The 27,472-nt window shown below is 47.2% G+C and overlaps 1 protein-coding gene across 1 annotated transcript in view; it reads left to right on the top strand.

Moving 5' to 3' along the window:
• The window catches only part of FYN (FYN proto-oncogene, Src family tyrosine kinase), a gene marked incomplete at its 5' end in the record, with an annotated part of 50,914 nt that extends 25,828 nt beyond the window's left edge, over window positions 1–25,086 (top strand). The window contains 2 exons of the mRNA XM_079716701.1: window positions 13,625–13,756; window positions 24,473–25,086. Coding sequence (XP_079572827.1) covers window positions 13,625–13,756; window positions 24,473–24,681 — 341 coding nt within the window. The 3' untranslated portion in view covers window positions 24,682–25,086. The remainder of the gene's footprint in view (window positions 1–13,624; window positions 13,757–24,472) is intronic.
• Between the last annotated feature and the right edge of the window lie 2,386 nt (window positions 25,087–27,472).

Genomic DNA, 27,472 nt, shown 5'->3' with positions numbered 1-27,472 from the left:
GTCTGCACGTGCACACACACATGCATGTGCAAACGCACCACCCCCTTCCAGAGATGGCAGGGACTGGATTGGTTAAGAACATGACCCATGAAATCAAACTATCTTGATGTGAACAGTAGCATCACTGCTAATTAGCTGTGAGGCTTTGGATGAGTTACTTAACCTCTCTAAGCCTTTATTTCCTCCTCTGAAAACAGGGATAATAATAGTTATCTTCATCAGAGAATTGTCGTATACTTCCCTGAGAATATACATAAAGCACAAAGCAGATGCTGAGCTGATAGTTGTATAATTTTAGTTAGTAGAGGTACCAATAGTAACATCGCTACTTTTGATCCAGTGAAGTGATAGTACTGCATGCTCCCTCCCTCCCTCCCTCCTTCCTTCCTTCTTTCTCTCCCTCCTGTCTGTCTCTCTCTCTCTCTCTGTCTCTCTCTCCACATACACACCCCTCTTGGCCTTTCCTGACCCCCTCCATAGGGTCTCCCACATGAAGGACCTGCCTATTTAACCCTTTCCTCTCCTGAATTGAATCATCACAAAGACAGGAACTTAGAGTTGCTCTGTATTTGGGGTTTTTTGTTTGTTTGTTTGTTTTAAGGTCTAAGTTAACGACAGGATCATTGTTGAGAAAGCAAATGTCAAGGCGATTTAATCTTTGGATCTTTGGAATGTATGTAAAAACAGGGGCATTTAGGACTTTGTATAAAACTTGCTGTAGGTTAAGGTTTGTGTATTAAATAGAGGAAAAACATATCTGTTCAAATGCTCCCAGTATTGAGGGTTTAAATTGAATAGATTATTATCTGGAGGAAAATTCATGTATAAATCTGACTGCAAAGAATTCATAATTGTTGTGGTTTTCATGTTGATTATTTCATGTTAAAAAAATGTTATTGCATAAATTAACACATTCTTTCATGGAGAACATATTTTAGAAAGATTTGTTACTTTAATAACTCTTTGTGTATTAGAAATCCCAGATGCCTGTACTAATTAAATATAACCAGATTTTGGATTCAAAATCACAGTAGCCATTTAACACAAACAAGCAGGCAGCTAGGTTGAGAAACACAGTCAGGAAGAAGTGGATCCCTGTTTCTTTCAAATTTTGATTTTCACAATTCAGAACTGTGAATTCAATTCCTGTCCTTCCTTTGTATTGCAATGACTGGGGATTATCAGACTCAGAACGCCAGCTTTCCAGCTCAAGGGCTCCTGCAGAATTATTAATCAGCCTCTTCTGAGGCCCCTGTAATCCGGTGGCAGATCAAGGCTGATCTCGCCATGAGATGCCCTCCCTCTGCCCCCGTCGGCACATGCGTTTCTTGTTCGCTGTCAACAACAGCACTGCAGTTCCCACACAGTGTGCTGTGACCTGAACAGCAAATGTCAGGGGAGGAGGGGAAGAAACCCTTTTAATTATTGAATTTAATCTAATTCTTCCCATGCTAGAGAAGCAAATCATCCTTTGACGAAAAGCAGACCCCTTTCCAGTGCAGCCATTGTTTTAAGCGCTGAGCAGGAAGCTCGTCTGTTTGAACGGACCACGCCGCCGCCCGTGCCACGGTCAGGGCTGCTGGTCACGGGGGGTGTCTGCTGAGAGCCCGGGGCTCCCCCGCAGAACGCCCTGCCCTCGGCCAGGTCCCAGCCCTCCTTCCTGCTGAGCTGAGGGCTGCATGCCTGAGCCGAGCCTGGTTCCAATCAAGCCTCCCAGATCCCGAGTTTGGTGCACTGCCGTCACAGGCAGAGAGGGCCTTCATTTGTATTCCACCGCGCACCCGGGCTTCCACCGGCTTTTCCGAGAGGGATGCTTTGTTTACGTGCGCGGTCACAGCGGAGCCCCGGGGCCAGGTTAAGCGCGGGGGGAGCGGGTCACATTGCTAGGGAGAGGCACGTGGGTGGTGCAGACCGTGTTTTCCTCGGAGAAAGGACGTGTGGAAGCCAAAGACTAAAAGGAAAAGAAAATTCACCCCTTCCTCCCCCACTCTTTCTTTTCAAATTAAAACTGTTTGCACGGAGGAGGTGGACTCATTCCTTCCATCCGCATAGTCCGGCTGCCCCCTGACTCTGCTCCTGGGGGCCGGGGGTTGGGGGACAGATGGGCCTGCTGTAAGCCCTGGTCACTGAGAGCCCGCTTGTCTGAATACCTTTCCCCTTTCTCTGAACTGGGCGGTCACGTTTTGTATTCTGTGTGGGTCTCTCTCTCCTTTGTGCTGCCTTGAGCAAAGCAATTTGGCAGTTGTTTCTGAACGGTCAGAGCAAGTCCTTGGTCTGTGCACCCATGTTTCTTAGTAATCATCAAGAAGGAAGCAGATGGTCACCCTCTGTGATTTTAAAGTGTGTAAATAGGAGCTACATACTGCCAGCAAACATCAAAAATGTCACTTGGCTTCCTTGTCTTGCTTTGCTGGCAGAAGGAACTCCTGCATTTGCATCATCCTGATAATCAGGGACAGACAGTGCGAGTGAAAACTGTCCCATGTTTTGAAGGAGAGTGCACAGCAGCATGGGGCTGGTCTCCCCCGAGGCACAGGCTGGGGGGCCGGGGGAGTGGTGTGGAAAAGCAACCCAAAGTGGTTATTGTCTTCTGTACATCGTCTCTTCCTCCCATTTCTTCATGGCTCCCAACCAGACCCTCAGTATGACCACCAGCTGTTCCCAAGCAGTATCTCCAACCCCAGTGCTTTTCCTTGCTGCCTAGCAGACTTTGTGACATGATGTCAGACTGACCCAGGCCCAGTGCCCCTACTGGGGGTGACTGGATTCTTGAGGTGATTTCTGTGTTGAGCTAAACCCCAGACATCCGTTTTTTACTTAGCTCTGAATTCTCACCACCCTGAACAGCAGCATACAGATGGTTCCAGAGCCCTCCATGCAGCTTTCTTACCTTTTGTTCTGGATAAAAGATCACTAATGTGATGTCCATCGTACTCAGGCTATGAATCAGAGTTTTTGTTCTGCTTTTGCTGAAGGATAATTGGAATTATTCAGCACTTTGATGTTCTAGAACAGCAAGCAGGGCTCCTCCTTTCCTCAATTCCACCCAAGATAGCCACTTCCACAAGTACCCCCCCATACACACACACACACACACACACACACACACACAGTTGGCACTTCAGACAAAGTCTTTTTTTTTTTTTTACCTTTTGGCCATACTGCACAGCATGCGGGATCTTAGTTCCCCAACCAGGGATCGAACCCGTGCCCCCTGCAGTGGAATCACAGAGTCTTAACCACTGGACCACCAGGGAAATCCCAGGCAATGTCTTCCTGATAAGTCTTAGATCTCCTTCCTGAGAGCACAGGGACCAAACACCCATGATTTCAGGAGATGCTAATTAATTTCATTCTTTACTTTTGTGTTGCAAGTGAGAGTTCTCCTGGGTTGTCACTGGTCACCATTTGGGAGGAGGGTGATGGGGAAAGGCAAGCAGCCCGAGCTCCTCCCCTCCCCTTCTGGCTCTCCCCCCGCCCCCGCCCCCCGCACCGCGTAGATTTGTAGAAGAAATGTCACAGCCTGCTTTCTGTTCTCCTCCATGTAAGGCACTTCTGCCCCTCCACAGTTTACCTGCCTGCCCGCCCTTCCTCAACTGCAAGACTCCAGGACCAGTGCCTTGCCTCCAGCCTCATCCCCCATTCTCCCGGTGCTGGGTTTGCTCCCCTCTGTCCTGATTAGGCTTTTAATACCCGCTGAGGGACCATCTACTCCTTCCTGTCTGGTCCTCGATGTGGGGCTCCCCTTGGGACTTGGCTCGTCCCTCTCAGCCTGAATATTCCTTCCGCGAATTCAGCCGCACTAGACGTGGGATCCGTGCCTGGCTAATCAAGCCTCGCGTTTGCGGCGTGTTCAGGCCCTGCCTCTGGTCCTGGGTTCTTGTCTTCCTTAGCCGAACGTGGTCCTCGTCCACCCACACCCCCAGGGGGGACAGCACTCCTCCCTCTCCCCACCTCCTTCCTTCTCAGACTGCCTGCTTGCCGTTATGCATTTCAGATGGAATATCATCTCAATCCATTGTACCATTTACTTTTCGTTTATTTTTTTTATAAACGTGGTGCTAAAACCTTATGAACCTAAAGTAGAAATTGCAACAGAACGTGTCACCAGGAATAACTGGAAAACACACAGTTGTATTACTCCAGACACGTTTGGGAAATTCCAAAGTCATTCCTTTGGCCTACTGTGAAAATTCTGAGTTTTGCTTTGCCAAGTTTTATTGGGTATGAAATCATTGTTTTGTTTGAATAACCACAAAGTTCCAGGTCAGATCAGCTTTACCTCCTTCACAGGATATCCTACCCCAGTCCTGCCTTGTTACCCCTCCTTTCCTCCCCCCCCCACCAATATAATCAGCTTCCTGTTATTGGCATAGTTCATGGTTTCTTTTATTCTCCAGGATAACTCTAAAGTTGAAGTACTCCACATTATTTAATACTGGATGTAATTTGCAGAGTTTGAGGCTTCATAACTAAAGAGGGTTCTGGATGGATCTTTGGTTCAGAAAAACAGTGTCTGTTGTTGCTATGAATGCCTTTCCTCCTTGCAAATGCTATTAGGGCACCACTTGCATTCTCTGTAGGGAGGATTTGGCTGCTTTTACTCTCTGCTGGCTTTGCCTTCTCCACCTTGGCCCAGGTTTTAGCCATAGGGGATATTTTCAGGGCTGTGGAATTGGCCTGGTCACCATGGGGAAAAAAAGAGAGAGAGAGAGAGAGAAAGAGAAAGGCTTGACAGTCCAGGAATCCAGTAAGAGCCAGTGATGTGAGCTACCCACCGCCCATGCCCCCCCCAACCCCGCCCCAGGCCTCTCCCGGCCCCTTCCTGGAGCCCCAGGAAGAACCGAGGGTCACATTGCAGCGTTCTCATGTGGCCGCCTCTACCCAAGCCCCCAATCCCTGGGTACTTCCTCTTTCCCCTCTCTCCTGAGACCTCTTGTTCCTAAAGCCGGCACCACAATTTAGCTTTCTGTTGGGTTTGCCTGTGAGCTCTGTCCCACAGCTGCCTGCAGTGTCCTAGGGCAGGAGGTGAGTCCCACTGTGCTGGGGACTCACTGGATGCTGAGTAAGTTCTCAGTGATTGGTTGCTGAGTGTATTGGGTTTTCTTCATCCTCCTTCCCGCCCTTGAAGTTTGGAGAGCTTTGGCTGGCCTGATGCAACTCAGTGCCTTTGCATTAAGAGCCAAGTAAAATAACAGGTGGCATGTATTTAGGTATAATGAGTTGCCAGGTGCTGTGCCGAGCCCTGTAAATTATTTATAATTCTCATCACAACCTCATGAGGTTATCATCATCCCCAGTTTACAGACAAGGAGACTGAAACTGAGGGGGCTTTTAAATGGTCACCCAACAAAGCCAGTGTGCACACCCAGGTCTGCCTGCCGCTGGAGCCCCTCTCCTAGATGACTGCCCTGGCCTTCCACAAATGGCCACCCCAACCCAGCCCAGCCCACAATTTGACGTCTTTGCATTGTCACAAAGAATATTCGCTCCCCGTTTCCTGGCTGACTTCCACACACTTAGTCCAGGAGGCAGACCGGAGAGTGAAAGGCTCTGCAGCCTTCATTTGAGCGTTTGAAATGCTGCTGCTGTTGCCTTAATGCACCAAGATGCATAAAGTACTGTAAGTAACTGAATCAAGTGAGAACTGTTTCTGTTTAAGGCAGAAGAAAGCAGATTACCTGGCCCCTGGGGATAAAGGACCTTCATTAACTTGATTGGGACCTGGGGGTAGGGATGAGCCATCCTGACCTAATGAATTTAGCTGGTCACCCTGTTTTCACTTAAAAACCAAGAGCCTTCAGTCAGACCGTCCTGGAGTGTGGTGAGGAGGATTTTCTTCCTGTAACTGTAAGGGTGAAAATAATTATTTGTTCCACAGCTGCATTGTGTCACTCTCTTTTTTGTTCCGTTTGATTAAATTTGTGTAAAGGAAGAGAATCTCTGTGGCCATCAGTGTTGAATAAACTGCTAGGTTGACCCTTTAGCCAATTAAAACATTTATTGAGCGGTTGTTGTTTAACCAGCCTTAGGCAAGGTACTGTGGAGAAGATCAGTATAAAACATGGTCTCCAACCTCAAAGGATTTACATTCTATTTAAGGAAAGACGAAATAACTAGTAGAGAGATGTGTTGGAAACATGGGCGTGGCAGTAGTGGTTGAGTGTTTGGGGTCTGGAGCCAGACTCCCTTGGCTCAAATCCCAGTTCCACCATTTACATGCATCCTTTGGCATATCGTTTTACCTCTGTTCCGTTTTCTCATCTGTAGAACAGGGCCGTTATTGGTATCTGCCTCGTACGTGTAAAGCACTTCGCATGACGCTTGACACTTAGCAAGCACTCAATATATGTCTAGCTATTGTGGGAGCTACTATTGTCAAGCATTAAACTGTTGTTTATAGCACTGATTCCCAAGAGCCCTGGTGAGAACGATGAAGGCTGGAGTAGTCACAGGTGACTTGATGAGGCAGGTGGGACTTGAGCTGAGCAGGCTTTAGCTAAGCAGGCGGAAGGAGAGGTGACATTTAGGGTATGTTAGTGTAGAAGAGGCAAGTTCATGGTTATGCTGAGTGCAGGGTACAGGTTACGGGAAAGCAAACTAAGCTAGAGTAACTGTGTGTTTGGGGCAGCAAGAACCAAAGTTGAATAGATATGTGGGTCCTAGAAAACTGGGTGGGGGATTTTGACTTAATGCAGTAGGGAACGCACTGTATGGTTGCTGGGGAGGCAGCTGTGGACGTTAGGAAGCTGAGGTTTAAAAGGATTAATTGGGGCTTCCCTGGTGGCTCAGTGGTTGAGTCTGCCTGCCGATGCAGGGGACACGGGTTCGTGCCCCGGTCTGGGAAGATCCCACATGCCACGGAGCAGCTGGGCCCGTGAGCCATGGCCGCTGAGCCTGCGCGTCTGGAGCCTGTGCTCCGCAACGGGAGAGACCACAACAGTGAGAGGCCCGTGTACCGCAAAAAAAAAAAAAAAAAAAAAAAGGATTAATTGGAAAGACAATGAGCTGAAGGCAGGGCACCATGGCTTGAGGACCAGAGGGATGAGGACCCAAATCAGGTTTTGGCAGAGAACTTAAACAGGAAAGGGAAAGTTTGAGAGACTTGTCAAAGAGGGAAACAAGAGGCCTTGTTGGTGGATTGGATATTGGCTTTAAGGAGAGGGAGAAGTCCCAACCAGCTTTCAGGTTTTTCACCTTGAAGCCTGGCAGAGTAGGAATCTGACCCCCAGAAAAGGGATAGTAGAAAGGAACTCCATTTGCATCCTAGAATATTAAAGTGAGAATCAACTTTGTCAGTCATCTAGTAAAATTTTGCACCTACAAGAATTTCTTTTATAACAAACTGTCTTATGCATAGTAAAATGATTTAATGAAAAATAAATTTAGATTTGTAGTTGCCACCTTTGAGATAAAGGCGGGACATCCTAGAGGCTTTGTCCCTTAGACGTTTGCAAATTGAGAACCAAGACTTCAGATGAAAGACAGAGTCTGTCCAGTGTTTCCCGCCCAGTTCACACAGAGATGCCGGGCAGGGTTAGTCATGAGAGAGGGCATGTTCCCCTGGGGAATCAGCAGAGAGAACGGTCTACAGCACTTAGGCCTCTAGCACACTTGGAATTAGTGAGAGGGAGACTGAGGAAAAGCCTACAGCAGAGACAAGAGAAATGCCTAAAAAGAAAGGAAGAGCATCAGGGAAGAATAAACTCAGAAAAGATCATTCATTTCTTGTAGAAATATTTGAGCTTTACAAAGTGTTTGAGTATGCTAAGTTTCACTCCTTTGTTTCTGAGATGATTTGTACTACCCAAATGTGAAAAGTGTGCTAAATAGCACAAATGTGACTAGAGCCACAAGTTAAATAAACATGATGACAGAAGTGACAATAGGCACATCATCTACCCCAGGGGCCCCCAACCCCCGGCCTGGTATCAGTCTGAGGCCTGTTAGGAACCGGGCCTCACAGCAGGAGGTGAGCAGCGGATGAGCGATCGAAGCTTCATCTGCTGCTCCCCCAATGCTGGCATCACCGCCTGAACTATCCCCCCTCCCCCACCCCAGTCCGTGGAAAAATTGTCTTCCACGAAACTGGTTCCTGGTGCCAAAAAGGTTGGGGACCACTGATCTACCTAATTGCTAATAGACATCCACAGGCCTTGAAATGTCATGATGCTTTTCAAGAGTTTTGAAAAGTCAAAATGCTTTTCACATTCTGGCTCATCACAGATCATTCTCTAGGTAATAACGTGTTATTTCCATGTTTTAAAGACAAGGAGAGGGTGAGGTAGAGGATGCTCACAGGCCCCAGTGGCTCCCCACCACACCAAGGTGGGATCCGGAGTCCTTAGTGTGACTTGAAGAACCCACAAAATCTGTGCTTGTAGCCCATTTTATTCTTCTTTATAGCACTTGTCGCTGTCTGACATATATAATGGCCATTCATTTATTTTATCTCCTTCCCAAGCTAGCCTGCAGGCCCCCTGAGAGCAGGAGGTTGCATTCACTATGGTAGCCCCAGCACTAAGGACCATGCCAGGCACATAGGAAACTCCAGAAATACTTATGGTAGGAAGAGAGAGAACAAAACCAGTCCAGCAGGGGTGGAGTCTTTTGTTGTCTTGTGGACAAACTTTGATAACTGAATAAATCCACAACTCTCTCCTTTCTCTTACTTAAAACATGGATGGTTGTTGACCTTACTCTAAAGAAGACCAGTGAGGTTGAATGATTGCTATCCAGTCACCTGCTTCCATCCCAGTCTGTTAAAAAAAAAAAAGGATTTTCCACTTTGTTTTGCTGTGAATGCTCCAAGGCCTCTGGCCACCTTGTCTTTCTGCGGCTCTTACCCCCCAGGCCCCTCAGAGAGCCAAGTCCAAGATCCCCGCCACCTCAGACAGGTTCACTCAGACCCAAAGGGGTTCTGAACACACTTCATCTGACACTAAAATCAGGGTTTTTCCAGGTGTTTTTAAGTTTCAGCAGTGTGTGACAGATGCTTTTCTACTGTAGTTGACAGTTGTCAAACACTTAAAAGCGCATCCAGATGGTTATAGACAGTGACACTGGTCACCGAGGACAAGGCGAGGACTCGCCAGAGAGCAGGAAACTGATAATAAGCCCCATAGGGAACCGAGGTTGTTCAGCCTGGAAGGGAAGGCCGGATGGGCTAATCAGTGTCCAGTCACTCATTCATTCAGCACCCCCTTATCTAGTGCCTTCTGTGCACGAGGCACTGGGCTCAGTACTGGAGACAGGGTGGCCATCCAGAAAGACAGGCGCCGGCCCCCAAGGACAGTATCTATTGGAGAAAAACGCACCTCTGACAGCTCACATGCTTACTGCACTTAAATGGTAACAGCTGCAAAGAACCAGACACTCTGGCAGTGCAGAGCTAGGGCAACTGCCCCAGTCTTAGTGCCCGGGCCAGGGTTCCCGTGCCAGAAGCACTTAGGCCAGGAACAAAGGAAAGCAGGAGTCAACCATGGGGCAGGAGCAGGGTGGGACTTGCGGCAAAGGCAACAGCCTGCCTGGAGGCCCTGCAGCAGGAAGGACGGTCAGAGAAGGTCATGGGGCCAGTGAGGCAACAGAGGAGGTGAGGCCCAGGATAACAGGAGGAGGCTGGGGAGTGGGGAGGAGGGACCAGAGTGTGCATGGGGGCCCAAGTGGAAGGCAGTGCAGGAAGGAGGCAGGTGGCAGGGAGCAAGTGAGGACTGGAGTGCAGGTAGTGAAGATGAAGAGGGACAGACACCTTCAAGGGTGTGAAGTCGACTCAATGTGGATGACGCTAAAGCGCCATGAAGATCTGTCGAGCTCGTCTAGGTAGGCTCCGTGCTGCTTATCTGAGTGCACAGTGAAGAACCAGTAGACACGGCCTCCAGAAGGAGGATTCTCAGCGTTCTGGTGTCCTCACTTAGGCAGCTTACAAGGCAGCAAACACTGAAAAAGCAGCAGAATCGTGGGGAGGATACATTTTGGATATTGTGTTTGAGAGGCTCTATGAGGTCCCAGTGGAGGCCCTGAGGAGGGAATTGGTTTTACGGGTCAGGAACTCAGGAAGGGAGGTCCTATCGGATGATACAAATGCAGGCATCACTGGAGTCAGGATAGTTGTTGAAGCCACGGGAGTAGAATCCCCCTGTTGGTCCCAACACCGATGCCCACTCGTTTCACATCTCCGGAGACTTTAGAGAAGCAGGCGTGAGGTATCCATAAGAAATGATTATTTAAAACACTGCTATGTTTACTCGACACAGAAAATGATTTAGCCTGAAGCTAGCTGGTCCTCTTGCTATTCTGGGAGGTAAATGACCAAAGTACAAAGATACTCTACCTGTAGAGTGGTTCCAGGACCTGGGCCCCAGTGACAGCACCAAGTCAGGCTTTCAGCAATGAGTTAACCTTGGGAAGTTGGTAAAATCTGCAGACACTGCCCGGAAAACACCAGTGGAAAAGCTGCTTTCCAGTCCATACATAAATACATATAGATTATGTGTGGCCTTTGTCTATTGGCTTAAAAGAATCCTAAACTGTTTAATTCAGTAAGAAATAAAAACTAGAGTGATGATAATTTCCGTATTTTTTAGTTCACCTAAACATTGAACAAGCACACTAAGGGTTTCCAGGTCCTTCACAGCCTGTGGTATCAGTGGCACAGATCATCATACCTGCATCGGCTGCTGTTATTTCCTCCAGTGAAGTACAAAGGAGAGGAAATTGTGTTGGCATCTAATCCTGCTCCCAAACAAGAGGATTTCAGGCAGAACAAATCAGCTAGTTACATGACAACACCAAGTTCATTGTGGTGTAGGTGTCCTGACATTGTCCCCTTTTTTCTACAAATCCATACCAATTAGAAGACAACTTTGATCCTGGCTTTATGCCTGCTGTGATATCTATGAAAAAATCTGAGGGAGGAGAACTTTATTTTGAAGGAAAAGGCAATGTTTACACCTAGGAGGTCCTTCCTTCCAGGCTTCTGAGGTTTCCTAACTTTACCCAAGGAGAGAGCCCATCCAGCCCCCAGCAGGGTGGTATCCTGGGCAACCTTAGGGATGCTGTTCTCAGAGACCGGGATTTGCAGTGTGCAACCGCACGGCCATTTGCAGAGACCCCTGCCCAAGCCCCAGGTGAACTCTCCCTGATGTGGAGCTGCATCTGTGCCCTCAGGAGGGGGGAAACGAAAATGAGGGGAAATTGAGGTAATGAGATGAGTAGAAGAGTGAGCATTGATTAGTTCTTCTCAGTTGAAACCTCACTTAATCACTAACAGCTTATCAAGTGCTTTAATTTAACATTTTGTCTTCCTTGAAACTGTGAGTTATCTTTAGAGAACCTTCTTTTGTCAAAAGTGGCTGCTATTTGGGGTCCAAAACAAAGTAGGAGAAATCAGACAAAGACATTCTTCATTTTTTCCCCTCCAAAATGTATTAGGTATAAATACACTGTTTATCTTAGAAAGAAAACTAATGCAAAATAAATTTATGTAAGTAAGCTCCTGCTTGCAAGTCAAAGCACATATCTACAAATGATTTCCTATCAGAGATCCATTACAACCTTTGTTTCAACTTATATTTTGAAGGTTTATATATTATAGTTCTTGTTGTAGATGATACAATGAGAAAATAATAAAGCAGACTAGCACAACTGACTGATATATTGATAATTGCTTCTTTTTAATCTGAAATTATGAAATCTTCTCTCAGAAAATCCAAAATGACTTTATCCCAATTTTAAATAGTTTACTTTCAGCAACACTCACATCTTGAGCAACGTGGAGTGATTCCAAGAAGGGAAGAAAGGCTTTTTTTGCTTGTCATTTTATTTGCAGGATTTGTGTCTGCACAGTGGAGAAAAATGTTCTATTTGCTTCGGAGACAGACATAGATTTCCAAGCCATTTGGCTCAAGAGATGGTTTAAATAGGAATGAATTTAATATACCTTTAATTCTCTGAAATAAGAGAATTCCAGCTGAGGTTTGGTCCAGGGCAAAGTCGGCTCTCGACACTGAAGAAAATCTATCACATTAATCCCAGAGGCTCAGAGTCCAAAGCTGCGTGAACAGAATGCTGGAGGATAGGAAGTGTGAGAAGAATGCTTTGAAAGAAACTTTAAAAACAAAATGACTGTTCAGAGAATACCAGACCTTGCAACACTTAAGCAAAGATATAAGTAATTATGCTTGAGAAACATAGCTAATTAAAAATAACTCGATGCATAAAAGGAAGAAAAACTATAGAATAACTTCTCTGCTCCAGTGTTAATGTGAGATGCAATGGAATAAAATAGTAGGATTTATTTTTTAATTTCATTTCACATGGGCATAGAAGAGATGGAGAGGAAAATTATATTGCCAGAAAATGCCAGGGTAGATTTGCTGAAGGTGTTATCATGTACTGTATTTAAAACAAAAATCTAATTGCTGTAATTTATCATAACCTCTGGTTATTAAAACACTGCTAATTCAAAGATTTTAATCATTTGCCAGTTTTACACATAATGGCTTTTCATAGAAGATACTGTGAAAATTTCTCATTTTGTCAGCCTTTGTATGATTTTTTTTTAGGAGTTCCTAAGTAAAACTAACAAGCTTTAAACATATAATTGTGTTCACATCACTAATAAAAATTGCCTGTGTTTCCCTTATAGTTTGTTCAATGAAATATCTGAAACTGCTTTATCATTGCTGAGCCTAATGTGTGAGAGTGCAGGCTGCTGAATCAATTTTAATTCCCCATATATACATCTCGCTTCAGAAGAAGCAGGGTGGACCCCACCCTTCCTTTTTGATTAGAGAAAGGATTCTTTTAATCGGAGACATTTGAGAGAAAAGATTCTACTCACTTTGGCACAAAATTTGCTTCTTGGTCTTGAGAAATCAGACTCATAAGACAGTCATTGAGATAAAACCACTGTTTAAAAACAAACATTAGATACTACCCTGTCTGGCTGGTAGGAGAAAGGTAGGGAGGTAAGCAAGGGATCATACAGTGCAGAAGAAAAACCTATCCCAGAATTAAAGGTGGCCACTATCAGGGGAAAGGGTGGAAGGAAGAAAGAGAGTGTACAGGGGAAGTAGCCAGAGGCAAAGTCATTTCTCTGCTGTAGATTTAGGAGGCATTGGGGAAATACAGCCCATCTCAGCATAACACCTGGGCGGCAGCAAATGGCCTCCACCCTGGGAGAAGCGTGGTGGCTTGATGTGGTTTTTATGTACCTCAGTAAGAGCAGACTATGGTCTTACATACTAAAGGGTTCTTGAGAATAGCAGTATGATTTAATACTATGTGTATTTATTAAAATATAACTTTATTTGAAAGCAAAAGAAAAAATATATAGTTTCCTAAATCACAAGTTAGCCTTACCTCCAGACCAAGCCTATGTCTTTCAATAGATTTGTAGATTCACGTTCTAAAGGCCAGAACTTTGATGGGACTTGCTTAAGGTCACAGAGCCAGAAGCAGACCCCACAGCTGCTCAGTCCTAGTCTGTGTCCTGTCCCCGCTCCTTCCCATCCTCCTCTCTGAAGCTGGTCCCAGGAAAGCACTTCCACCTGCTCTTCCTTCCCAGCCCCACGCCCGGCGCCATGCTCTCTGCCTGACAAGTAACCGGGTGTTCTTCCTGCAGGTGCAAAGTTCCCCATTAAGTGGACAGCCCCCGAAGCAGCCCTGTACGGGAGGTTCACAATCAAGTCTGACGTGTGGTCTTTTGGAATCTTACTTACAGAGCTGGTCACCAAAGGAAGAGTTCCGTACCCAGGTAAGGGCAGGGCACAGCAGAAATGGGCCTGGGTGGATGCTCTCCCAGCACCATTTGGGGAACCTTCACCCTGTTTGCCTTCTAAGCCCCATCCTCAGCTTTCTGCCAAGCATGAGTTTGAAGCACATGGACAGGTATTTAGCCAGAGAAAAGCAGAAGTGGGAGCCCCCGTGGTATGTAGACAAGCAGCCACCGTGAGTCGTGTGCCAGGATCAATGCCAGTTAGTAGCTGGTGAATGCTTCAGCCCACCCCAGTTCATGGGTTCTCTCCCCTCTCAGTAAGAGTGTGGGTCCCTGGCTCCCAGGGCAGAAATGTCACTGGCAGAACCTCTGCCCAGATGGAGTTTGCAGACACTGCTGGGAAAGAGGAGAAAAGCCCTCACTGCTTTCTGATTACTCTGTAGCACTGACCCATGGAGTGAACCTGGCAGGAAGATGTCAGGACCTGCCCTCTCTGCAGGCCCTGCTCCAGATGGCCAGAGACAGCAGAGGCACATGGGAAACGCAATTTAGAAGACACTCACTGCACGTTTCTTGGTTTTGTTTTTTGTGGGGGGTTTTATTTGTTTTTTTTGGGGGGGTTGTTTTTTGGCCATGCCATGTGCCTTGCAGGCCAGGAATTGAACCCAGGCCACGGTAGTGAAAGCCCAGCATCCTAACCACTAGGCCACCAGGGAACTCCCTCACTGCACATTTCTGAACAGTTAAAATATGCTCTACAAAAACAAGTATAGTGTAAAGACGTTGGAGATTCTTAAGCCCTGGAATTTTTCTGGATTATCAGAGTCATGCTCTCCAAAGAAACCATGGGTTTTAGGTTATTCTCGCTTGAATTCATTAATTTAGACAGATGGTGACATGAAGGATACTCATGCCATTTTACCTCCACGCTTTAGTGGTTATAGCGCAGGGACGATCTGCTTTCTGAAATGTTAAGGACATATTTTTCAGTTACTGTTGAGTGAAGAAAGAACCTAGCTCCCCATCATTCCCTGCCTGAGAAAGGAGCTTTTAAAAATAAAAAAGCAGCGACAGAAACGATAGTGGAGATTAATGAGGAATTGAGGGCTCTTGCAAATCCTGGGTTTGTAATCGTATCTTTGCAGTCAGAGGAGCCAGAGAGGGCCGATTAATTTGTAATCCCTTTGTTCCCTTTTTATGATTGTTTCTGGTTATCTTGGGAGAGTGCAGAGAAGTAAAGAAGATCTCTTTCTGGGTTGGTCGTAGCCTCAGGACTCCTAGGACAGCCAGGTTGGCACAGAGGCAAAATTGACAAATTCCCTGTCTCTGAAGCACCAGCACTGGGCAGTTAGAGATGCAGGCAGAAGGCAGTTTTATTGATGCTGTGGCGACTGCTGCCCCCGGCACGCACCAAGTGGGCAGCTGCTCTGGGAATAGCCAACGAGCACGGCAGAAAGGGCCGCCCTGGAGGGGCCTGGAGCACAGCACGGGCATTTTTGAATTGCTCCTCAAGGGGGAGAATGTGCGGGTCTCGGGATTTTGAAGATGTGAAGGCACCTCTTTTTTTATTGTCTGAATTTTGAATGAATCTCTTCCTGAGTCCCCCAAGTTTCCAGCCACCCGATGTGTTAAATGCAGCTGTGGGGGAAGGTTAACGTTTTGCGTTTCTGTGAAGCCTTTCCTTCCAGGAAGACAAAGCTGCTTTTTGTTTCTCAGGGTCACACGCAGAAACCAAGACAAAGGGGGGAGGCGGCAGCCTCGGAGAAGGAAGGCAGGTGTGTGTTTCTGAGGGAGAGTCTTTTGTCAAGTTTGGTTTTGGCGTAAAGGAAGCAGCCTCACTTACAACTTAGGCTAGGATTTTCATTCATTCCGCGTAGCGTCAGTAAGTGTGACCATGCCTGGCATTTTGCTCGACCTGGGAAATAAATATAAACAAGGCATTCATACTCTCAGCAAGCATTGATGAGAACGGTCCTCAAGCAAGACGCTGTTTTAGTGGCTGGAGCTAGAACAGTGAGCAAAGAAATGAATTCAGTCCCTGCACTCATAGAGCTTACAGTCAGATGGATAAAGTGTGCATCAAATCCAGGAAGAAATCAGCCTTTTTTCTTACTTCTCTGTCATCAGAGGAAATCATCTTCGAGGGATGGAGTACTTGAACTCACCCACCGTGGGCCCCCAATCTTAATTCTGATAATGGGGGGGCCCTGATTCAGGTATCTGCATACAGCAGGTCCTGAGAAGGGCCTTTCACTCAGAATCCTGTGAGGATAGCAAAGGAGTTTGACAGGGGAACCAAGTCCACTTTATTGCGCGTAGTTACACACTCTGAGCAACTGCTGACGTGCCGGGGGCTTTGATAGCCACCGTAATTCTGCGAGGGCGGCAGAGAGAAGGGGCCACGACTGGGAAGCTTCATGGAGAAGAAGGCACGTGGGGTTTCCCCCTCAAGTTGAGGAAGAGGGTCCCAGACAAGGACGGGCATGTGGAAGGGCGCCCGCTCAAGGAGCCGCAGGCTTAGTCTGCGGTGAAGGCTGTGAGGCAGGGGTACCCGGACCAGAAGCTGGAAAGCCTGGCCAGAGCCCGTCGTGAGGGGCCTGGTGCTGCCACAGGGAGGCCTGGCCAGTCTGCCGTGGTGGCCGGGGGGCCGTGTCAGCGAGGGCGTGATGGGAGCCACGGAAAGTTGTTCCCTGACCTGCCCCTGGCCGTGGATGCTGCTTGTTTTTGTTCCTTAACACAGCTGTAATCACATTTAATTGGACTTCTGAATCTCACAGTACACTCTTCTTGAGGGATCCCTTTTACGGAGAGGGATTCCAATTATAGGATATTACCTTAATGAAGAAGAACAACTGCTAAGGAGCAGACAGTCATTCAGCTTCACCCAGTGCCGCCATGGAAGGAAGGCCCTTCCTGTCCGCGTTCTCGCCGTCTGTTGGTGCGACCGCGTGGGCAGTGTGTGCCGAGGGGCTGCTTCTCCGCTGCCCTGAGTCCTCGTGCCTGTGGACAGCACCCAGGACAGACCCCTAGTCCCCTTCCACCGTGATTTCCATCCTGACTTCTCAATGCTGTTATTTCTCAGTTGGCTAGAATGTATTTTCAAGTAATTCTTGTTTCAAGAGCAGTAGGTGGAGATACATTTTTCTGAACTCTTTCATACCCGAGAGTGGCTTTCTGTCACCTTCACACACAGGAAAGTTACTTCAGCTGGTGGTGAGGATGGGGGTCAAGGGGGAAGGGAAAGTGACTTCCCCACGGCCCCATGGTGAGCTGTCCTCCTCTGGTGCAGTGACCCCCTTTCATAGAGTTTCCCGCTTCCGGTCTCTCCCCCCTTCCCCTCCCCCACCATTCTATCACTGTCACCACCAGAGTTATCCTGGAAGACACAGACCCCCTTATCCTACTCTACTAGTTAGCAAGTCCATGGCTTCCCCTTGCCTTCCAGATAAACTCCAGAAGCCTTTGATTGGCATAGTCCTTCATACCTCTTCCCTTCAGTCATTCCACAACTGTTTATCGAATACCTACTATATGCCAGGTACTGTTTAGGCCCCAGGAGTGTAGCTGTGAACCAAAAGACAAAAACTGTCCTCCTGAACTTTTCATTCCTTAGAGGAGACAGACAATAACACAAATAAGCAAAATGTATTCAGCACTGGCTGGTGGTGATGGGTAAGAAGAAGAATACAACGGGGAAGGGGACAGAGGGTAGCAAGGGAGGACCTCCCCAGGAAGATGAAATCTGAGGCAGCGAGGCTCAGGGTCGATACCTGGGGGAGGAGCCTCCCTTCGGAGGCAACCGGAGCACAGAGGCACTGGAGAACCGCTGCGAGGCCCGTATGTCTAGGGCAGAGGGAGCAGGAAGGCCAAGAGGCCCCAGGCAGATCGGCAGGGTCTTCTGGGTCACGGTGAGGACTTTCGCTTTCACCGTTAGTGAGATGAGGAGTGAGCGATGGGTGTTGAGCGGGCGACGTGACCAGACCTGATTTCTTGCCGCTTGCCAACACTTCGCACCAAGAGATCTCTCTCAGACACGCAAGTCTCTCTTCTCAGTTCCACTCCCTGCCTCCGAATCCTTCAAAGCCCGGCCCAAACGCCCACCCCCTCCTTTGGGTAGCCTTCTCCATGTCTTTTCCTGGGTCGCACCTTCTGCTTGCTTCCATGCCGCTGGGTACATCTCTGCTGAAACCCTTGTCTTTGTGTCTCTATTTCCCAGTAGCTCTGAACTCTGAGAAGGGGGCTCCTTTCACGTGTTCCCCATGCCCAGCACAGTGTCTGCCCCATAGTACACTCTCAGGAAGTCTAAGTGAATGCATGGATGCATGCATGGATGCATGCATGGATGGATATTGGCAGGGGGGAGAAAAGATTATGCCTATGAGAATTTTAAAACAAGACTTTGCCCATAGCCTGCAAAGCCTTTCAGCTCTATTTCGTCATCTCCACAAATAACTATAGCATGTTTTTTCCCAGCCACAAAGTAGCCTCTGTCCTCAAAGTTGCTCTGAGAAATTGACCCCGTGATCAGTTCAGACACCATGTCCCAGCACCGTTCTAGGCAGAATGTCCCAGCCATTCAGTGCCCCGGCTCTCAACTGACCAGCTGCTTTGGGAATTCGGCAGGATCTGACAAAGCAGGAACATTCTCTTAAGCTTATCACATTTATTCATCCATTTGAAGCACTTTCAACTCTTTTAACAACTGACAGCTGCCTGACTTCCGTGAATGCATCTAGTCCGTTGATAATGACTTGAAGAGGAAGATAACTAGTGAATGTGTAGCGTTTTCCTTAAAGAATTAGAAGTCTCCACCTTTGTCCTCCCTCTGCCTCACTCAGATGCCTCAGACAGAGCCTGAACGGTAGACTTAAATTCCTCTGGGTTCAGCAGCCCATCATTGTCACCTGCGCTCTTCTCCCCACTGTGCCCAGCGTGATGACAGGAGCAGGTTTCTCTTGGGGTGGGAAGAAGTTAGGGCTCTGCAGCCAGGAGAATGGGAGGAGGTGGGATGAACCTTGGAATCTCAGCCAAGGGTGCTTTGTCCTCCCTGCCCCCATCCACAGTCTGCAGGCTTTTTCTTTCAGCTCCTGGTGTTCCCTCCAGAGGGAATCCTTCCTGGAATGCCCAGGAGTCGTGTTGTCACCTCCCCCCACGAGGTTTCTCTTGGCCAGTGTGGCAGGTGAAGGCGAGAGGGCGGGAGGAGAGGGCAGTTCTTCCCTCTCTGTGCGTTTCCGCGGCCTTCCCGGTGGGCACCCTTACCCTCACTGTCACTTTTTCACGTTTCTGGGACAAAGGAGCTGTTCGTGATACTGTATTATCAACTTTAAACAACCTTTGTGTGTTATGGCACCTGAGTAGCTGTCATTTCTGTATTTATTAACAGAGTGGGCTTAATAAAAACAGCGGTCCTGAGCTTATCTGGTTAAGATGTGGAAAGAGAAACAAAACTAGTCATCGTTGTGCCTTCTCAAGGTCACTCCTTTATGTTCAACTATACTCGTGGAGCAACATCTACCTGCCCAAAATCTGTACTTTGATCTCATAACCGAAACCTAACTTGAAGCGTCCCAGTTGTAGCCCGGTAAGATAACTAGAGCACACGGTGATCTGATAGCACGCTCTCGGGCTGAACAAGCACCATTACCTGCGCCCTCCTTCCTTCCGCTCTCCCGGCACTCCCAGAAGTGCTCAGCAGACAAGTAAACAGAAGGGCTTTTTCCAGGGTTTACGCAGAGAAGCCAGGGGGAGCCTCTGACGGAAACCCTTAGGCACAATAGAGTCTAATTTCGTTTCAACGGAAAGCTCGGTTTGCTAAAGTAACCTGGATATCTGGGAACCTGAGCATCATTCCCATTGTCAATGTGCTTAATTATAAACATGGCACAAAAATCCAGGTTCTCGCAACCCCTAGTCCAATCCAGATGCAAACCTGAACGGGTAACAGTGAAGATCCCCCATTGTATAGAGATGGCCCCTCGGAGATCCATATTAGGAAGCTGCACAAACGGAGAGCTATAAAGCCCAACACCTTCCGTTCATAGAAGACATTTTTTTTCAAAGAGCTAAAAGCACAGTGAATGTGGAGGTATTCTCTTGACAGGTGGAGAGACTGAGGCCAGGGGAAGTCGAGTCACCTGCTGAGAGACACAGAGTCGAAGTAGTGAAGTGGCTCTGACAATGAAAATGAATTGTTTTCTTCCCTAAAGAATCCAAAAGACAAGTGAGGAGACTCCACCGAGTTAATGTCTAGCTCAAGGAAGAGGAATAGGAAAGTGTAAAAGAAAAGGAGGGAGGGGGAAAAAAGGAGAGAGGGAAGGAAAACACACACACGTGGAAGCAGACCTTGTTGGCTACCATACGTAGTAAGGGTTGCAAAGTGAGAGTTGCAAACTGGACCTTAATTCGGGAACCTCGAGGAAGCCAGCAGCGTGATTTGGAAGGATAATATGGTCACAATGGCAGGAAGCGAATGCAGTCCACTCGGCCAGAGAATCTCAGCTGCAGGGTTTAGGGCAGACCAACTGGAAAGGATGCTACCAGTGACCACGTTTGAGAGCCTGAAATGCAGAGTGACAGGAGGCCCTCATGGAAGATGCAGGGAAGAGCAATTTGAAAAGCAATCCCCAGCACAGCAGACTACACGGATTTTCTGTGAACTGAGGCCCACTGGGTTGTGCCCTGTGAGAGTGACCAGTGGAAATGGCTCACTGACCCCAGGGAGAGCAGGAAGGTAAGGAACTGCTGAGGTGGAAGCAAAGGAGGGCAGGCTGGAGTGAAAACAGCGCGTCTGCTCGCTGGCCGCCAAGCCCTGTGCCCCTTCTCTGACGCAGAGGTGGGGGACCAGGCAACACACCCTGGGGGGCTTTGTGGCTGCGACACTTGCCACGGTGAGACACCACTGGCTGGTGGAGACCACCCTCCTATTGAAAAACAGTCTCTACTGCAGCTTCCACTGAGAACTGTTGGTGACAAAGTTTCCGTAAAACATACACCATATTTTAAAGTTTCTATCTTTTCTGTTTCTCCCCTGGCCTTCTCCCCACAGAAGAAGGAAGAAAAAGGCAGAACATTCCCAGGCACCCTCCTCCACCGCCACCCCTGTCCCTGCCCACCCCTCCGTCTGCTTCCTCAATTGGAAGCAAGATAACGAAGATTCTTCTCTTCCAGTGTTCCCGTGTCCCTCGGGACTCTGCTGACCGCCCTGGCACTCAGTCTTGTGTGTGTTCCCTTCCCAGTCCCTGGCCCTCACCTCCCAGGTGTTGGATAAAACCAATGTCTTGGGAAAAGTGGCTAAAAAGAGGGGAAGTACCAGTTTTCTTTGTAACAAAAATATGAAGCCATCTAAAAAGAAAGCATGAAATAATAGTATAAAGAGGAACATCCATTTTTGCTAAAAAGAAATCCTTAAATATGATTTTCCAAAGTTCTTAGAGCCAAGAGTACTATTTTTTAAAAAATAGGAACACAACCCACTTATTCAGACTGTTGTTTGTGAAATAAAAACTGACCCAAGCCTTGCTGAGTGGGCATCTCTTGGTAGCGCGATTACTGCTGCCGAGGCCCATCGTGAAGGTGCCAGGTCCACTTCTGGCTTGTGGTTGGTTGGAAAAGAGCCAGCCCTATTCACATTGTCATTGTCAGGCAAGCGCGTTGTCTTATATCCCACTTTTCCAACAAAGCTGACGTTGGTACGTTTCTCTTTGGCCTGGTGCGTGGAATCGGTTTTGTGTGCTCCCCATGCCTGGGGAGCCTGGGGAGCGGCATGAGAGGGGAAAGAGGAGAAGCGGGAAGAGGGTGCAAGCAGAAAGGAAGTGGAGAGTGTGCACGGGAGCTGGCGGCGAGGCTGCCGGTGCCCTGTCCCACGTGGGCCAACGTCCAGCTCCGTCCCTGGTCACAGCTGCCTGGGAAGCAGGCTGCCTCAGGAGACGCTACATGCTGAGGGTCAAACTGCTGCATCCACTGTGTCCCAGGCTCAGGCAGAGCACTAGAAAAACAGGCTTGACCCAAGTGGCCAATTAAACTTTCCACTGGTGGAGACTGAATCAAGAGTTTCTAAAATATACATGCAGTCTTTGCATTTGAGTAGTTTGTTTTTCAAGGACATGCAACATTTACTGACATAGGGCCATGGAGCAATAGGAGAATGATTAGTTAAACTCCATGGTGTGGTTTTGGGTGGTCTCAGTGCCAGAATAAAGCATTAGAAGGCATTTGGGGGTGGGTTGTACCACCTCCAGCAGGGCCTGTAACACCTTCCGAGGTTTTAGACCTTCCACCTGTGGCTTCTGAGATACTGGTATTATGAAACCAAGGTCTGTACTGGAATACAAAGCAGACGCTTTGGAGAAGGCCAGTCCCGATATGTGCTTATGCTCTCTTCCTAACCCTTTTGGGGCGGCTGGAATGTGGTGGCTGCTGCCACTCCTCATGCTGGAGTGTCCCAGTCAAAACTCTTGGGACTGGATGTGCCTCAGAGTCTGACTCATTTGTTTTTGTTTTTTTTAGAAAGTCCATACAGTGCTTAGACCATAATTTATATAACACTCTAGGAGAGTCTGGGGCTGCACTCTGTGTTCAAACACATTCTTACTTCTATAGCGATATGTATGAATGAAGAGAAACAGTCGATAGCCTCACACCAGGTCAGGCTTTACGGCCGAATGAGGTGAGTTCGGATCAATTTTGCTGCCAAGTGAGTTTCCAGAACTTTTGCTTTGCAGAGCTTGTTGGATTTGGGGATCGTGGATAAGGACATGCTGGTCCCTGTCCCATGCCCTGGTTTGTCCAGAGCGCTGCAGGACACTCCAGTGTCTCCCCTTGCTTCCAGCTCCCCGTTCCATCCCGAGTTGTCAAAATGAGTTTTCAGTAGCTGGAAGACGATTTAAGGTAATAAGCCTCAGAGCTGACTGAACATCCAACTGAAGTGGGCTCCTGTAAAGACAGGCATGGTGCAGAGGCAGGGGACCCAGATTCACTCACCGAGCCTCTCTCACTAAAATAAGGGTCACCCCCGAAATGTGACCAAGGTTCTATTACAATAATTAAATTGAAGGCCTACTTCAACACAGCAGGAATAATACACGGATTTTATCCCCTCAAGGAATTACAGTGGCAGAGAATAAGAAAGCATCCTGAAAGGGTTTGGGTAAGCACGTGACTGACAGGGCTGTGCTTGACAGCCACGGGAGCCGGGATCAACCCAGCTCCAAAAGCAACAACAAAGAGAACTGACAACAGATCCCAAAGTCTGAGTGTCCCCTACTCAGGGGGACAGGGTTGTGACCTGGGCCCAGCTGCTCTGGCCAGGCTTACAAGGTTCTAGCCAGCAGGTTGCCACCTCCTCCAGCATTAAAGGGAGCTGCTACATGTATGAGCTGTGTCCTGCTGATTACATCCCTGAGAGCTGGGGGAAGAAATCTGGGTTTCTGAATGGCTGGAACTCGGGCCCTCGCTTTTGTAAATTAACTGGGTCAGAAGTTGGAGAGGATTATAGGCTCAGGGCCAAGGAGCAGCCAAAACATACAAGGGCTTGGCAGGCAATGGCAGAACATGATATGGCAGAAAAGGGAAGGAAAACCAGAGAAGAGAGCCTGGCAGTGATTGGGAAAGGGGTCAGGGCATTCGGCTCACCCCAAGTGTGGTATTTCCTGTTCTGTCAAGAAGGCCAACGTGCAGGGAGATTGCATTCTCCAGAGGGTTAGCAATCTCCCAGAATGTCTCCTGTTAGCTCCAGGCATCCTGATGTTTCACTATCAGGCAGCTCCCCCGGAGGGTCGCAGAGGTCTCCAATGATGGATGGCCTGTCCAAGGTCATCAGTAAACACAGACGCCCTGTCTCCCCATCGCCGTCATCAAACCTCAGGGCACCTAGGGGTCGCTGGGCTGGATGGTGCCCAGCGTGGTGGCGTGATGTCAGATCTCAGACAGCGGGGCACCAAGAGCTTGCCCAGGCACGAGGACAGCCAATTTATGAAGTTCATCAACGGAGCTCATGGGTCCTGTGAACAAAGGCCAGTTTATTTTTCATTCCGTGGATTTGTTTTTATCTGCTTCACTCATATTTTTCTCAGTTTAATTGAAGTGTAATTTACATACAATAGAATTCAACAGTTTTAAGAATTCAATGAGTTTTGACAAACATACAGAGTCACACCTCCACGTACAGGATATAGAACATGCATTGGCAGACTGCAGCCCGTGGGCCAGATCCGGCTCCCACCCTGTTTTTGTTTTGTACCTTTTTAGAGTTGTAGAAAGATAAATAAAAGGAAGAATATGCGACAGAGACCGTATGCAGCCCACAGCACCTAAAATCTTTACCATCTGGCCTTTACGGGATGGTTTGCTGATACAGAATGTTTCTATCACTCCTTGGTGTTCCCTGCGGCCCCTCTGCAGGATTCCCCTCCCCCTCCCCCCCTGGCAACCACTGATCTGCTTTCTATCACTGTAGTTTTACCTTTTCTAGAATTTCATATAAATGAAATCACACAGTATGTTGCCTTTTGTGTCTGGCTTCTTTCACTTATAATGCTTTTGAGATTCATCCTCTGGGGCTTTGCGTGTGTCAGTAGTGGGGTCCTTTTTTATTTCTGAGTGGTGTGATAGCCCATTAAAGACAGGGTCTAATTTAAGACAGCCCTCAACATGTTTTAACCACCCGCAGGCTCCAAGTAGAAGAAAGAGGAGGTGCAGGGGCAGTGGCCATGGCCGGGCAGCCCGGCGCACCCGCTCTCATGGGCCTTGTCTTTGCAGGCATGAACAACCGGGAGGTGCTGGAGCAAGTGGAGCGCGGCTACAGGATGCCCTGTCCGCAGGACTGCCCCATCTCCCTCCACGAGCTCATGATCCACTGCTGGAAAAAGGACCCCGAAGAGCGGCCCACTTTCGAGTACTTGCAGGGCTTCCTGGAAGACTACTTCACCGCCACAGAGCCCCAGTATCAGCCTGGTGAAAACCTGTAAGACCTGGGTCTGCAGAGAGAGGCCTGGTCCAAGAGGCTTCCCCGCCCCCTCCCCATTAGCTTTCAATTCCGTAGCCAGCTGCTCCGAGCAGAGCAGCGAGAACTGTCCAGGATCAGATTGCATGTGACTCTGAAGCTGACGAACTTCCATGGCCCTCATTAATGACACTTGTCCCCAAATCCGAACCTCCTCTGTGAAGCATACGAGACAGAACCTTGTTATTTCTCAGACTTTGGAAAATGCGTTGTATCGATGTTATGTAACAGGCCAAACCTCTGTTCAGTGTAAATAGTTATTCCAGTGCCAACGATCCTAGTGCTTTCCTTTTTTTAAAATGCAAATCCTATGTGATTTTAACTCTGTCTTCACCTGATTCAACTAAAAAAAAAGTATTATTTTCCAAAAGTGGCCTCTTTGTCTAAAACAATAAAATTTTTTTTCATGTTTTAACAAAAACCAACCAGGACAGGTGTTTGTTTTTTTTCTTTTTTATAAATATGAATATATATAATATATACATCCCTGTACATACACCATGTGGGTGCGAACGTGGAGACCGTGGCCGGCGTGGGCCACAGAGCTTCGGGACCCAGAGTGAGGATTTGACTGGAAAATCAACATAAAAGCACCGGTGTTATTCTGAAAACCAGTGGCCTCGTTCTTTGGCTTTTGCAAAACATGATTTGACTTTTTTTTTTTTAATTTGGATTGCACTTTTTTGGTTCATGACTGTGCCTGTAGGTGGCTGTTACTTTGACTCTTTTCAGCAGCACCCCCCCACCCCCGACCCCGAGCTGAATTCACAAGTTCTGTTTCCAGTATTTGCTTCGACTTACTACAATTTGTTCTTGAAACTTAAAAGTGAGCCTCTTTAAAGCAAACAAGTGGCCAATACTACCAGGGGAACTAGAAGATGGATACCACACAAACTTCTTGTATAAAACATGAATGCTGAAATGTTTCCAACTTTTTTAATTTAATAAACCTTGTAACCACATTTAAATGGTCTAAAACCCATAGGACTGTAGTCGTGGCAACCTGCTAAACTTTCTCATTCAACTAACCCTTAAGGGAAGGTGAGGGTGGGAGGTCGTACATTTCCCATTGTAAAATAAGTGTTTGAATGTCCTGTACTGCTAATGAAATGACTTTCTCTATGTCCAAGGGTCCTCCAGTGAAATAACTATGCACTAGTTTACATCTCATGGGGAAGCACAAAAAAAAAGTATGACATTTTTAGTTGCTGTTTGTACCAACCTTGAATTACGTATGTTTAACAAGTCAAAAACCCTATTTCTATTGAGTTTTTAATACTGAGTGGCAACTCTGAAGTCTTAATTTCTTTTTTGTTATGATTTCTTTGTGAGTTTACATTTTTAAATTGTTTAACTTTCCTAATTTAGTAATTAAAAAGAGAGCATTTTACATTTGAAATTTTTTTTGTTCATTTGTTTAAATCATGGTAGGTACTCTAGGAGTGACATATCTGTCCCATACCAAGTGGTAAGGAGTCACCTGGAGAATTTAACCATTGTGCAATGATTTCCAAATGACAGAAACATTCAGAACACCTGGAGTGGGGGGTTTTCCCCCCCAAGAAAGGCTGGGCTATTGTCTAGTTAATTCAGAGGATTGTTAAAGCAAAACTAGGCATACCATAACATTTTAATTTATCAGGCATTTTTGCTAACTAAAATTTTCTGTGTCCCACTTGTAGGAGAAGAGACAATTGCAAGAAGAACCTTTCTTGTCCTGGAGTCAATACATATGTTTCCCAGTGTCCCTCCACCCCTGTAATGAAGTCGCTCAGCAGGGGAACAGCCTGGTGTTGCAGAAGGGGCAGTAGGTGGACTGGGCCAGCAGGCCGGGCCTGGCTCCGTACTCATTCAGCTGCACGCATTCAACAGCCACCTGGAATCTCTCCCTTTCAGGTCCTGTCTGTAGAAATGAGGGAGTTGGATGAGATTTGCTGTAGGCTCCTACACCTGAGATCCTGGGATTCTAAGATCACTGATGACGTGTAGAATTACACAAAGAGGACAGTTTTCTTGCTGAAATAGTCTTTATATTTAGAAAGTGTCTGACATTTTTTAAGTGCAACAGGGATTTTCTGGCTAACCAAGTTTTCGTGGTGTTGGTTTTGGTATTAATACAATTGCTAAATTGATAAAATTTCAAAGATCTTGTTACATACAATTATCACAATACTGGGCAATTTATTAACACACTCTAGGTATTTTTAAAGATATAACTTTGTTTTTCATCTTCACAACCCAGTAGGTCGGATAATTTTCAAGTACTCTCTGGGGGACTTTTGTGTTTGTTTTTGACTTGGTCATTCAAAAAGATCTGAAAAAGTCGTAACAGCCTGTTTTAAACAGATTTTTAAAGGAAAGCAGTCTCTTCAAAGTATAGCCTTCAATTCATCAATTGAGTTAACTGTGGATTCTCTCACATGAAGCAGAACTCAAGACTTGGGTTAACTTGAGGACACACTTATGAAATGCAGCTCGCTGGAACTGTTCTGAAACAGAGTAGGGTTGCAGACTAAAGGGAAAAGAGTAGCTATAAATATGAAGAAATCAGAGACATTTCAGGTTTTTTCTTCCAAGAAACATGTGATGCCAAGAGATCTTGCCGAGGCAGACCAGTCCAGGCAAATGAAACACCACCTCCAGGGAGTCCCAGCACCTCCCAGGAAGCCTCCCTCCCTCAAAAGTTTTTGAAGTTTGGGAAACTTCTAAAACTTTTTGGTTAGTGCATTTAGGAAACTAAATGCACTAACCAAAAA

Source organism: Hyperoodon ampullatus, assembly GCF_949752795.1.
Source record: "Hyperoodon ampullatus genome assembly, chromosome: 12".
Taxonomy (NCBI): Eukaryota; Metazoa; Chordata; class Mammalia; order Artiodactyla; family Ziphiidae; genus Hyperoodon; species Hyperoodon ampullatus.
The sequence above is the reverse complement of the archived record's forward strand: the minus strand, read 5'-3'. Positions and strand labels throughout refer to the sequence as shown.